Source organism: Rhagoletis zephyria, unplaced genomic scaffold, assembly GCF_001687245.7.
Source record: "Rhagoletis zephyria isolate East Lansing unplaced genomic scaffold, Rhagoletis_zephyria_1.1 Rzeph_scaffold_02851, whole genome shotgun sequence".
NCBI classification, from domain to species: Eukaryota; Metazoa; Arthropoda; class Insecta; order Diptera; family Tephritidae; genus Rhagoletis; species Rhagoletis zephyria.
The window spans coordinates 39,777-53,056 of NW_016159935.1; the positions used below are offsets into that span (position 1 = coordinate 39,777).

The 13,280-nt window shown below is 34.5% G+C and overlaps 1 protein-coding gene across 2 annotated transcripts in view; it reads right to left on the reverse strand.

Moving 5' to 3' along the window:
* Positions 1 to 562: 562 nt before the first annotated feature.
* The window catches only part of LOC108367893 (uncharacterized), a 32,392-nt gene continuing 19,674 nt past the window's right edge, over positions 563 to 13,280 (reverse strand). For both annotated transcript variants that reach the window (XR_001848305.1, XM_017622594.1), the window contains one exon: positions 563 to 2,589. Coding sequence is in view for 1 of the 2 variants with exons in the window: in XM_017622594.1 (XP_017478083.1) it covers positions 2,268 to 2,589 (322 nt within the window). In the remaining variant the exon portion in view is untranslated. The remainder of the gene's footprint in view (positions 2,590 to 13,280) is intronic.

Consider the following 13,280-nt stretch of genomic DNA (forward strand, 5'->3'; position numbering starts at 1 on the left):
ATATTTAACATAAATCAGGGTAGGCTTCCAGATTATCTGAGTGACACCTTACGATATATTAATGAAACTCCTTCATACTTACTAAGGGAAAACAACAGCTTCAGGCTCCCGCTATATAAACCAGAAGTTGACAATAAAAATATCTTCTATAAAGGGTTGAAATGCTTTAGCGAGCTACCTGCTTAAATAAAACAGTGCGAGAACTTTGGCACTTACAAGAGGCTGTTACTTAACTATTGCAAAACATTGGCTATCAGGTAGCAAGGATTTGCATGGAAACTAGACCCTTCCATCCAGTCCAGCAGCGCGACTCTGAATCTCGTCCATTTTGATTGCCTGCCTATAAATGAAGAAACAGAACAGTTCGGCATGGAAACTAGTCCTTTCCATCTGTTACAGCAGCATGACTTTCGATCTGGTCCATTCAAATCGCCTGCCTCTAAAGTGGTATGGAGAAGAGGAGGCGTGGAAACTAGTTATTTTCAACCGCCCAGTGTATGTACTGTGCTACTCGGAATCTCGTCCATATATATTTATTTATTATTTATTATTATGCATAAGCTATATTACATCCAGATTAAAAGAAAAATTAAAATAGCTGTAAAAGAAAATTAACATTACCCTATCTCTACTCTTAATGAAAAAGTGTTGAATTTGTAATATTTGTTATATAAGGTCATATGTGTAATAAATAAATAAATAAATAAAAAGCACATTCGCAGGCCCATTGATGATTTTGTAATTGAGCTCAATCCATGGAATTTTTGTTAAATTAATTCCTCAAACGATGTCACGTTGTCGCAAAAATTAGGTGGAAGTGAAACGAACTTTGGTTCTTCATCAATTTGAACCTTTCCGTGACCAATATCTAGTATTTTTTTGAAAAATTGGCAGCTGAAGCATCTTGTTGCAGAATTAGGGCCTATTACTCAATGTCTGGTTAACACTAACTACAGGTTAAATATTGTTATCGACGTGATCGAATTCCTGTTAATTTATGCAGCCAACGTCTATAATGATGTTTATTTTATTGTTAAAGAGACATTTAGCAACCGACCGTTATACAAATTAAACGATTTTGTTCTAATATTATTGACAATTTATTACAGCCACTGACTGTCGGTTTGAAGTGAGTATAAAAACTAAACTTACGATAATTTCCTAACTTAAACCTAAGCCACCACTTTGCGCTGCGCTGCTGTTCCTTTGCCGACGTTTCCACTGCGCTTTGCTGACTAAGCGGTTCGTATAGAATATTTGGTTGCTTAGGTGCAAACAACCTGTGTGAATGTTGAGTGTGCTGACTTAGCGGCTCGTGTAGAATTTTTGGTTGCTTAGATGCAAGCAACCTGTGCGAATGTGGAATGTGAGGGCTTCCCACGATAACTCCTCCCCTTCTAAATGAGGGACGTCCACGGTCCTCGTAGCAGCATTTTTGATTGGAACCTCTACGGACCTGATTATGAAAATCTTGCTCTTGATCATGGCCATGCGTCAAAGTACGTAAGCTGCGAGTCCCGCAATTAATAAGACCCCAGTAGCCGACAAACCTCCGACGCAACCTTGTTCAACTGTTTGTCGCAGATGATTGATGTGTTGAAGGTTCTGTTGATTTACATGGTGGAGGTAGGAGGCGCTCAGTATCTCGGTATGCTGCGTTAGGTTGGTTGCGGAAGCCGATAGAGTTTCGGGCTTCAGAGGCATCGTTGAATTTTCATTGTGAAATATCGTGCATTGATTTCTACGCTATCCTTGAAGACAATTAGGTAAGTACCGTTGACCGTGATGGGGGCCTCGTTATTTTCTTCTACAACAGCCAGCTGATCATTGATGACGACTAGACCGTCACTTATCGGTGCAATTGGTGCGACGTTATTAAACGTTGGCGTTGTGTCGCTGCAGTTCCTCACCGGTAAGGTGTGATTGCGACATGTAGCTAAGATGGATTTTTTAAGGTGGAGAATTTGGTGGCCGCGAGCTACTGTACAATAATAATTTTCCTACATCTCAACTTACGAATAGGATATCTTATTACAAAACATAACTCATTATTGTATTGTAAAACCTTAACCTAAGCTACCGTCATAACATCAGCTACAGTAAGGGTTGTGAAGTACTCGTTTTCCATTATGAAATTTATTTCGTTACTGTCTAAGAGAATAGGGTTCAAGATTCCAATTTTTGCGAATGTGGTGGAAGTAATTATATTATCTAGTTCTGTAATTATTGCTCTGTTTCTGTTAATGGTAAACTGCCTGTCCTACGAGTCAATTAATTGGACCGTCCCTAGAGCATACAAGCCTCTCGCCTGCCTGTGATGAGTATTTACCGTCTGTATTAGCCAACTTATGTGGTTTACGTCCGCTTCTAGCAACTTCCATTGATTTGATGATTTGAGGACTTCCGTTGATTGTCGCGTCCCTTAGTAATTCGTATAGGGTCAAGTTGGTGACGTGCTTGATGTGTCCAAAGTTTTCCCAAATTACGAGGTCACCGCTGGCCACCGGAATGCACCTTGCATTGGAATAGTCTATTACTCGTCCTGTTGATGCCGATACCAATATGGCTATAACCAATTCTATGCCATTTCTAAAAACATAAAAAAATTTCCTATTAAAACTAATTCATTCCTAGATTTTAAATTTAATTTTAACGAAGGTTGCCCTTACGGACCCTCCTCCCTCTTATGAGAACCATTGTGACTAAATCCTTTTCCAACTCTTCTTCAGTATAGAGGGGCGTAAGTTTATTTCCTGGTATCCAGGGACCGGGACTTTTAAAACTTTTATAATAAAAGTCCTTAGAAAAATGTTATCTTTGGTCCTTTATTTTATTTGAAATAAAATAATCAGTTAACCCGGACTTTTATTTTTAAGTCCAGCAATAAAAGTTAAACTTGGCCAAATATTTTTTAAGTCCGAAATAAAAGTCCTTTCGTAACAATAAAAAAAAAAAACGCATACCAAATCAAAGAAGACTAAAAAAGCTTTCAAATAGAAATATTTAAACGAAAATTGCCACCTATTTCTATAAATTTTTTATAATCTTTATATTTAATACGCGAAGCAATTTTTTGTCCAGATTGTCAGATCTGCAAAAATGAGGTGTCAAATTAAAGTGCTTGCCCTGTAGATGAGCAATGAGGTTTCAGTTTTTTCGAAAAAGGTTGCCACCTGTTAAAAAATTTATTTCAAATTATTTAATAATCAATTCCATTAGATCCTCACCGTTCGTTCGATTTTGAAAAATGAGGTGTAAGATTAAAGGGCTTGGGCTGTAGATGTGCCGTGAGGTTTTAGTTTTTCGAAAATAGTTGCAACCTTTTCAAAAATAAGAGTTATTCAAATTATTTACAGATTTAAATGAGTTATTGCAATACGGGTATCAACTAAAATTATTTGAAAAATGCTTTATTTCTTATGTAAATTGTAGGAAGGTTGCCACCTGTTTAAAAAAATCAAACTCAATTTAAACTATGGTAATTGTAATATTTACCACCATATGGGTGACAGACGTAAGAGCGTAGTAATTGAAAAAAATTTGAAAGTGCGTTGCAAACTTTTGAAAAGTTTAAGGGCCGGTTGTTCAAAGCCTGGTTGACTCAATCTCCTGTTAAGCATCGTTATCGACTTTACTGACACCGTTTTATATGCATGGAGTCGAAGACGTCGATAACGAAGTTAACCGAGGATTAGTGTCAACCAGGCTATGAGCAACCGGCCCTAATTGTGTTAACTTATGCGCAAGTTATACATATGAAATATGGGCATCAAACGACACATTATACTAAAACCAGCGTTTCGACATACCCTTCTATTCCATATGAACACAGATATGTATATTAGTAGATATTACTTTTCGAATTAGTGGTAACCCTGACCACAACATTTCTAACTAAAGATGACTGGACACTCATATTTGAATATTTCATTCAACTTGTGTATAAGTTTGACATACGCTTCTATTCCATATGAACACAGATATGTACATTAGTAGATATTACTTTTCGAGTTTGTGGTAACCCTAACCACAACATTTCTAACTAAAGATGACTGGACTCTCATATTTGAATTTTTCATTTAACTTGTGTATAAGTCTGACATTGTGACACATATTACAATTAACTGATGAATTAAGTTGAATTAAATTTTTTGAGCCAGTGGCATCTCTCCTAAATACATACCTATCTTTCAATAATTCATCTATCTTATTAACTAATTAAAAATGTGTCGTTTGATACCCATATTTCCTATGTATAACTTGCGTATAAGTTAACACAATTAGGGCCGGTTGCTCAAAGCCTGGTTGAGACTAACCTTCGGTTGACGCCGTTCTCGACGTCTTCGACTCCATGCATATAACACGGTATCGGTAACGTCGATAACGATGTTTAACCGGAGATTGTGTCAACCAAGCTTTGAGCAACCGGCCCTTAGGGCCGTTTTCACCATCTCTGGTTAACACTAATCTCCAGTTAAACATCGATACCGATGTTATCGACACAATGTTATATGCATGGAGTCAGTAACGTCGGTAACGAAGTTTTACTGGGGATTAGTGTTAACCAGAGGTGGTGAAAACGGCCCTTAGACTTTTAAAAAGGTTGCAAAGCACTTTCAAATATATATATAGATTCATGATGTGAAACTTCATAAATCGTATGTATCAATCAAAGAAAAGCATTGGCTACAAGCAGACTTAAACAGCATGGCTAACTGCTGCTATGTAAATCGTATGCCTCTAAATCTGGGAAAATGTAAAGTAATGTGCTTCTCGCGAAGAGCTTTTCAGCCACTTTCTTATACAATAGATAACCATAATTTGGATCAGGTATACAATTTTTTGGACCTTGGTATCACAATGGATTCGAAACTTAATTTTAATCTGCACATTAATGTGACAGTCAACAAGGCTAAAGGTGTACTTGCATTTGTGAAACGATGGTCAAAATAATTTAGTGACCCTTATATCACTAAAACCCTGTTCACAACATTAGCTAGACCGATTCTGGAATACGGTTCGGTGGTTTGGAATCCAAGGTATCAAAATTACTCTGACAAGAAAAAAAGGGTTCCGTACGTCATGCGGACTGCGCCCCTCGTATCGGTTGGGCGGGAATGGAGGGTAAAAACCGTTGGGATTAATTAATAAAAGATAGAATAAATTCAAAACCAATTCCTACTTTTTGCTTTAAGAAATTTCTGTTGGGATTCTCAATACAACTTTCCGCTTTATACGAGCCAATTAAAACTTATTAATCTTCCTACGCTTGTCAGTCGCAGGGAAATGCTTGGTGCAATTTTCATGGTTAAATTACTGGCAGGCTCAATTTCAACTCCGCTTCTTCTAGGTGAAGTTAGCCTTAATGTTCCCTCCCGTGTATCAAGACACTTTTATCCCTTATTTTTTAAAACTTGTAAAACTAATTTTGATTCACAAGAGCCACTCTGTTGCTTATGCTAGGATTTTAACTCTCATTCCAGCACATTTGATTTGTCTGATTCGCATTAAGAAAGCGATACTATCCTCTCCCAATAAATGAATTATTAACATAAATACATAAAATCAGCTGATGAATTTAGTTCTGTAGCTGAACAGTTTTAGATCTGGACGCTTAACAAACTCCTGCCTATCGTGACTCGTCGCAAAAATTGAAAATATTGGTTCCGTACGTCATGCGGACTGCGCCCCTCGTGCGGATGGGCGGAAATGGAGGGTAAAACCCGTTGGGATTATTATTATTATTTTCGGTCCCTGCTATTTAGTATCCTATTATTTTTTACGAGCACTTTTTCTCCTACGGGAAACTCCCTATCTTGTCTATTCCTGTTGTGCGTTATTGACTCTTTATCTTGTGGGCTTTTTAATCGGGAAGCTATTTGTCCGTTGTCCGTTGTTGAGCGAAAGACGGTAATGGGTTTCATCCCAGTCACTGTATGTTATATTCAATCGTGGCAAGAAGGACTATTTCCTCGATATCGTCTAGATTTTTGTCAAGTTTAAGGCATCGCGATATTTCCATCAGTGTGTTATGGAATCACTCTACCTGTCCATTTGACGTACTGTGTAGGGGTGGGGCATTGGCGATGTCAATGTCGAAATTAGAACTGGAAAACTATCGATATATTACACTATCGATATTTTTAGGTACTATCGAGAGCCACTATCGAGAGCCGCTATCGATAGTATCGACATATCGAAATTTTAAAATGAACAGACTTTTGGACTGCACTGTTCTCCAATTTTTTGCACCTATCGAACACAACTAATATGAGTTTATTATAGAGACTGAAAATAAAAGTTATTTTACAATTTTTGACATCAAAAAGGGATAGTGAAAATATTATGCTATAGATTTTTCAAAGGTACCATTCGACTCATCTCACATTGTAGATTATGATTCATCCATGAATGACTTTTAAAAATCTGACTTTTATCATTTTGAGCAAATAATACCGATTATATCTGCTTTTTATTGTTTTGACGCCAAAATAAAAGTTAAAATTTCCCTTTTATTTTTTCAGGCAAAATTAAAAGTCAAAGTTACAAATCAAGTATTCCAGAGTTGAGTATACTCAAATTTAATAGTTTTAGAAACTCCCTAATACACAAATACCAGGGTTAGATCAAATCTAGATATGTATGTACTATGTATAAATACAATATATGCAAGCATTTTTTGTTAACGGCATCAGATCTGCACCGATTATTCGATTTTCAAAACTGGGGTTCCAAATCAAAGGGCTTGGCCTCTAAATATACAGCAAGGTATGACTTTTTTGGAAAGGGTTGTCCCCATTTTTTAAATCATAAAAGCTGCACCCTTCGTTGTATTAGAACAAAATTAGGTGTCAAATTAGAGGGCTGGGCCTCTAGATGTGCAAGGTTTAATTTTTTTGAATAGGGTTGCCACCTGCTTAAAAAATCATAAGACTTACACCGTTCGCGCAATTTAAAAAACTATATAATATGCCAACGGTAGGCAAACGCCGCTCTTTGAGCCAAATGCGGCTCTTTGCTCAGAAAAGTGCAGCTCTTTTTACTTTCTATTTGCTTAGAATATTTTGGCTCTTTTTACTTTTTAAAATACATATTTCTTTGCTAGACAGTATTCTTCTTAGGGTTTTATTTTTTTATTTTTATATACACATACGCAAATTGAGATCGGACCGTTACCCGCAATTGGAGAATGAAAATTGGCTTTCTGTCTTAATGTTCTTTACCGATGTGATGGAACCAGGGCTGCCAGACGTTTAGAGTATAAAATCCGTACACGGACAAAAAGTGGTGGGTGAAAAATCCGTACAAATTCCGTAAGATCAAATTTGTTTGGCGAGCAAACAAAAATAAATCGTTTGTACTTAGGTGAACACAGGAATCGGACTTTTAATAACATCAAATAAAGCTGCGCATATTTCCACTAGTCCTATTTATTGATAGTTTTATATGTCTACAAATAATTAGTAAGTAAGGTCAGTAATGTAAACACACATGTGACTGCAATATTATATAATAACGTTCTTAACAACAACGTTAAGAATGCAAGCAAAAAGAGTTATGACTCATATATATGTCACAAATTGGGCAAAGCGTTAGCGGCCACTTGCTTTGTAGAAACGATCATATTGCAGCTTGCACATGTGGGTCACTTTTGTGAAGACATTTGTCGTGTTGTATTTCTCAAGACGTTGAACTTTGTAGAGCAACTGTGAAACAATTGGTTTCACAATTGATATTTCTCAATATATGAGAAGTCAATATAAATTTAATTAGAGTAAAAAAAAAGCAATGAGACTTTACTACAAGAACACTTAGAAAATGCAAAACTACAAAAAAATAAATTATGATTGGTCGCAATATGAAACTTTTGGAAAAGTAACTTAAAAATGGGAGTGTTAGATTTAAGGAGAAATGTAAAATTTATTATAAAAGCAGTGTTTGTGCACTGAAATAAACAGACTTGTTTTGAATCAAGAATCGGCAGCATTGCCTCGTTTTTTCTAACTTGTCTCATCAATAAAAATAGGCCTTGAGGCCATCATCCTTTTAGCGTGGGTCGCTTAAAAGCCAAAAGTTAAAAATTCTTAAAACAAAAAAATATAATAAACATAACATGGCGATCCTGCCAAATTGGCACTATAACAACTCTAATAAAAATAAATAAATTTAAATAAAAATTATATTCATGACGGAGCAATATTCAAAAGAAGATCTGGACAACCTGTTTGAACAGCTGAACCACCCAAGATCCTACGAAGAAGAAAATATAGATGATGAATATGTCCCTGAAGCACTGACGACAACATCATCCACACCAATATCAAAATACGTCCCAACTCCGCTCACGGCTGGACCTAAGCCACTAACAATAGAAGCTTACAGAAAAAGACAAATTAAAAACGATAGCACAGAGCATAGTGCACCAAAACGAAAAACCCGAGGAGGTAAGGCGGTGAAACTACGAAGGAAGATTGGTGAGCTTCACAGGGTAATTCCATTAGCTACTGGAGAGAACAAACGAAAATTAATTTCGGAACTAATCGAATTGAAGAAAAATAAACATAACAACTGAGGCATGGTTTGGACAATTCTACTTCCAAAAGCCAAAGAACCGCAGCTGAAAATCACCATGACAATGTCTACAATAGCAGCAGCAGCAACAATCTTTTAACAAATAATATAATAGGATTTATTTCGATTGTTTTTATATTAATTATAATCATATATTTTATAAATAAGCATTGTAAGACTTATGTTAAAAAACAAATAATTAAAAATATGAATTTAAATAATAGTGTTAAAAAAAAAAATGTTTATATATATAAAATAACCTAAATATATATATAAAACAAAATTTGAAAATAATAATAATTCAATTTTACTTAAATGGAGATGAAAAAGTTTGTAACAATATGCTTTTATCAAGGATGTTTTGGTGAAATGTTAAATAAATATTGTCTAAATGCCAGAACAAAATAAAAGACATAGGAAAAGTTAAATATGTCATGTATAATAATAAAAGCTTCCATTATAGTTGTTTTAAATGTGATGCATGCAGAGTAAATATTGTAAAAAGAAAATTTGAAATTCTTGATTTAAGAATGGTATGTGCTTAATGTGCATAAAATAAATACTTTAAAATAATATCTATCATAAATGAAAATTATACATAATAAGTAAATGGAAATAGAATATGATTCGAAGATACTTGCGAATTTAAAAAAGAGTCCAAACAGAACTTATACAGACGAAGACATAGACAAGATTTTAAATGACTTATTAAATGTACGACAGAAAATAGTAAAAAAAGAAGAGGAGTATGAATTTGATTTGCTTTTAGGAAGAATAAAATTACTTTTGAAACACAAAGTTGACGAAGTTAAAACAAATATGTCCAAATTTGGTTTAGTAACTGCTTCCAAGCTAATTCCGGAATTTCAAGGGGATTATCGTGAAGTAAACAATTGCCTTGGTTTAATTGAATTCTATCACGATACCTTAGAGAATGAGCAGCAGAAACAGTTATTAATTAAATTCGTTTTAGCTACAAAGCTATCAGAAAAAGTAAAAAATAGAATTCTGACAGAAGCCAAGCCTACTACATTTGAAGACTTTAAAAAACTACTCAAACAAACATATAACTCATATAAAACAACCTCAAAAATTCACAGACAAATCATAGAGGTTTGAATGTGAATACTTTTGGGTCTAAAATAGAGAACTTGTTAGCATCATTAACTGNAAGCCTACTACATTTGAAGACTTTAAAAAACTACTCAAACAAACATATAACTCATATAAAACAACCTCAAAAATTCACAGACAAATCATAGAGGTTTGAATGTGAATACTTTTGGGTCTAAAATAGAGAACTTGTTAGCATCATTAACTGTATTGAAGATAAGTGAACAAGGTGAAACAAATAGAGAAATAATAGTTAAACTTAATGACCAAATTGGTTTGACAACTTTCAAGAATGGTTTAGAAGAGCCATTTAAATCAGTAGTTTTGGCGGCAAGACCAACAAAACTATCTGACGCGATTAAAATAGCTTTAGAAGTAGAAACAAAACCTAATCAGAATAATTTTGTACATGTAGCCACAAGAAATAGAAGAAATTTTACGAGCAATTACAGGTCCTATAATAATAATAGAAATTTTAATAATGATAGAGAACAGAGAAATAATGAACATGGCCCTAGAAACTCAAATAATAATTACAGTAGGAATTTCAGCCATAATAGAAATAACACTAGTAATAGAGGGTTTAATAATAACAGAGGAGGAAGTAATAATTATAGTAGAAATAATAGAAATAATAACCAAGGAAACAGAGGTTGTAATAATAACAATAGAGATGGCAACCAGGGAAACGGGGGTACCCCCGGTGGCGAAAACCCGGGGAGTACTCAAACCCGGGGAGAAAGTAATTAGTGTAAGTAAAAATGAAGAACTTTCAAATTATATTAGAGTTAAAATAGATAATAACGTTATATCATTATTAATTGATACAGGTGCAGATATATCATTATTAAATGAAAATTTAGCTAATAGTTATATAGATAAAAGTGACATTTATCAAATAAGCGGAATAAATGGGGGAATGACAAACTCGTTAGGAGTTGCAAAAATTTGGCTATTATGGGAAGATAGGGAAATAGTACATAAATTTCACATAATGTTAGAAAATTGAAATTTATTAGCAGATGGAATATTAGGTAGAGATTTTTTAACAGAGCGTAGCTGTAAGATTGATTATGAAACGAATACACTAACAATATCGCAAGTTGATGATGATAATCTGATAATACCAATGAATATGCAAACAAAAACAGTTAAAAACATAAAAATATCTCCAAGAACAGAAACAGTAATAGCTGCAGATATTGATGTAGATGAAGAAAGCGTAATATGTGGGAAAGAAATAAGAAAAGGGATATTTGTTGCAAATACCATTATTCCATCAGAAGGAATAAAGCATATACAATTTTTGAATACAACTGAAAAGGAAGTAAATATATCAAAAATAACACTAGGTATAGATAAACTTAAAAATTATGATATACTACATTTCAAAAATACTTTAACCGATGAAAGCAGGTTCCAGAAAATTCAAAAAGAAATTCAAATAGATAAGCTAGATAAGGAAGCAAAAGCTTCAATATTAGAAATCTGTAAAGATCATCAAAACATTTTTCATTTAGATGGAGAAATTTTGACAAAAAATAATTTTTATGAGCAAAAAATTGGAACAACGGACAAAACACCAGTTTACATTAAAAACTATCGAATACCACACTCCAGTTTACAAGAAATAGAAAAACAAGTTGACAAACTATTAGACGAAGACATAGTTGAACCTTCCGTTAGCCCATACAATTCACCCTTGTTAATAGTACCAAAGAAGAGCGCGGGGGAAGAGAAAAAATGGAGACTAGTAGTTGATTATAGATCTTTGAATAAAAAAGTTGTAGATGACAAATTTCCATTAACCAGGTTAGAAGATGTACTTGATAAATTAGGTAAAGCGAAGTATTTTTCGACTTTAGATATGACAAGTTCATTTCATCAAATTCCACTACATCCAAAATCGAGACCATTAACAGCCTTCTCAACAGATTCAGGTCATTTCCAATTTAAACGTTTGCCTTTCGGTTTGAAAATCTCAACAAATAGTTTTCAAAGAATGCTTTCAATTGCACTTAGTGGTTTACAAGCATCAGCATTTTTATACGTTGATGATATAATAGTTTTTGGAGCTAGTTTAAAAGAACACAATAGGAATCTTGTAGAAGTTTTTAAAAGGTTACGTAAATATAATTTAAAATTGAATCCAGGAAAATGTAATTTCTTGAGACCTGAGGTAGTTTACCTTGGACATTTAATCACAGATAAAGGTGTGACTACTGACCCTAGCAAATATTCAGTAATAAAAGATTACCCAACACCAACAGATTCTGACGAAGTACGCAGATTTGTAGCTTTTTGTAACTACTACAGACGTTTTATTCAGAACTTTGCTGACATAGCAAAACCATTAAATCACTTACACTGTGAGGCAAATGGTAGGGGTCAGTGATCGGGAAGGGTTCAAACTACCGGGGAAAGTTAAATCGGTAAAAAAGAAGTTATACGTGTCTCGGCGTTTCGCTGGGTCACGTCTAGGAATCGATATATATATATAAATATCATATAGGGGAAATTGTCACCTTTGGTGGCCTTTTTTTGACATAACTCGAGAACCACTGGTCCGATTTTGCTCAAACAAATTTAAAAAAATTAAAAATTACAATTCCTTTAATCTGTTTATATAACGTTTTTCTATATAATCAACAGTTTTAAAAAAATTTTATATTTTAGGCAAAAAATATTTTTTTTCTTCATACATTTATTTTTACCGGCAAAACTGTTGATTATATAGAAAAACGTTATATGAACAGATTAAAGGAATTGTAATTTTTATTTTTTTAAATTTGTTTGAGCAAAATCGGACTAGTCGTTCTCGAGTTATGTCAAAAAAAGACCACCAAATGTGACAATTTCCCCTATATGATAGTTATATATATATCTCGATTCCTAGACGTGACCCAGCGAAACGCCGGGACACGTATAACTTGTTTTTGACCGATATAACATTTCCCGTTGGTTTCATCCCATCCCGATTTTGACTATCGCATAGTGTTATTAAAGAAAAATGTGATTTTTAGCTGGTCACAAAATTTTCAGAGTTCATTTGAACTTTTGAAAGAAAAACTTATGTCGCCACCAGTACTAAGTTACCCAGATTTTTCAAAACCTTTTGTTTTGACAAAAGACGCTTCAAATTATGCACTGGGTGCTGTACTTTCTCAAGGAGAAATCGGTAGTGATAGTGACATGGCCAAGCCAGCGGAGCCGCTGAATTTTAATTCGCTGCACTATGTCCATATCGTTGTAAAGCTCATACACCTCATCGTTAAATCGTCTGCGATATTCGCCATCACCAATGCGTAAAGGTCCGTAAATCTTTCGCAGAATCTTTCTCTCGAAAACTCCAAGAGCCGCCTCATCAGATGCTTTCATTGTCCATGCTTCCGCGCCATACACCAGCACAGGCATGATGAGTGACTTATAGAGTGTGATCTTTGTACGACGAGAGAGGACTTTACTTCTCAATTGCCTACTCAGCCCAAAGTAGCACTTGTTGGCAAGAGTGATTCTCCGTTGGATTTCAAGGCTGACATTATTATTGGTGTTAATGCTGGTTCCCAAATAAACGAAGTCGTCTACTTTTTCAAACT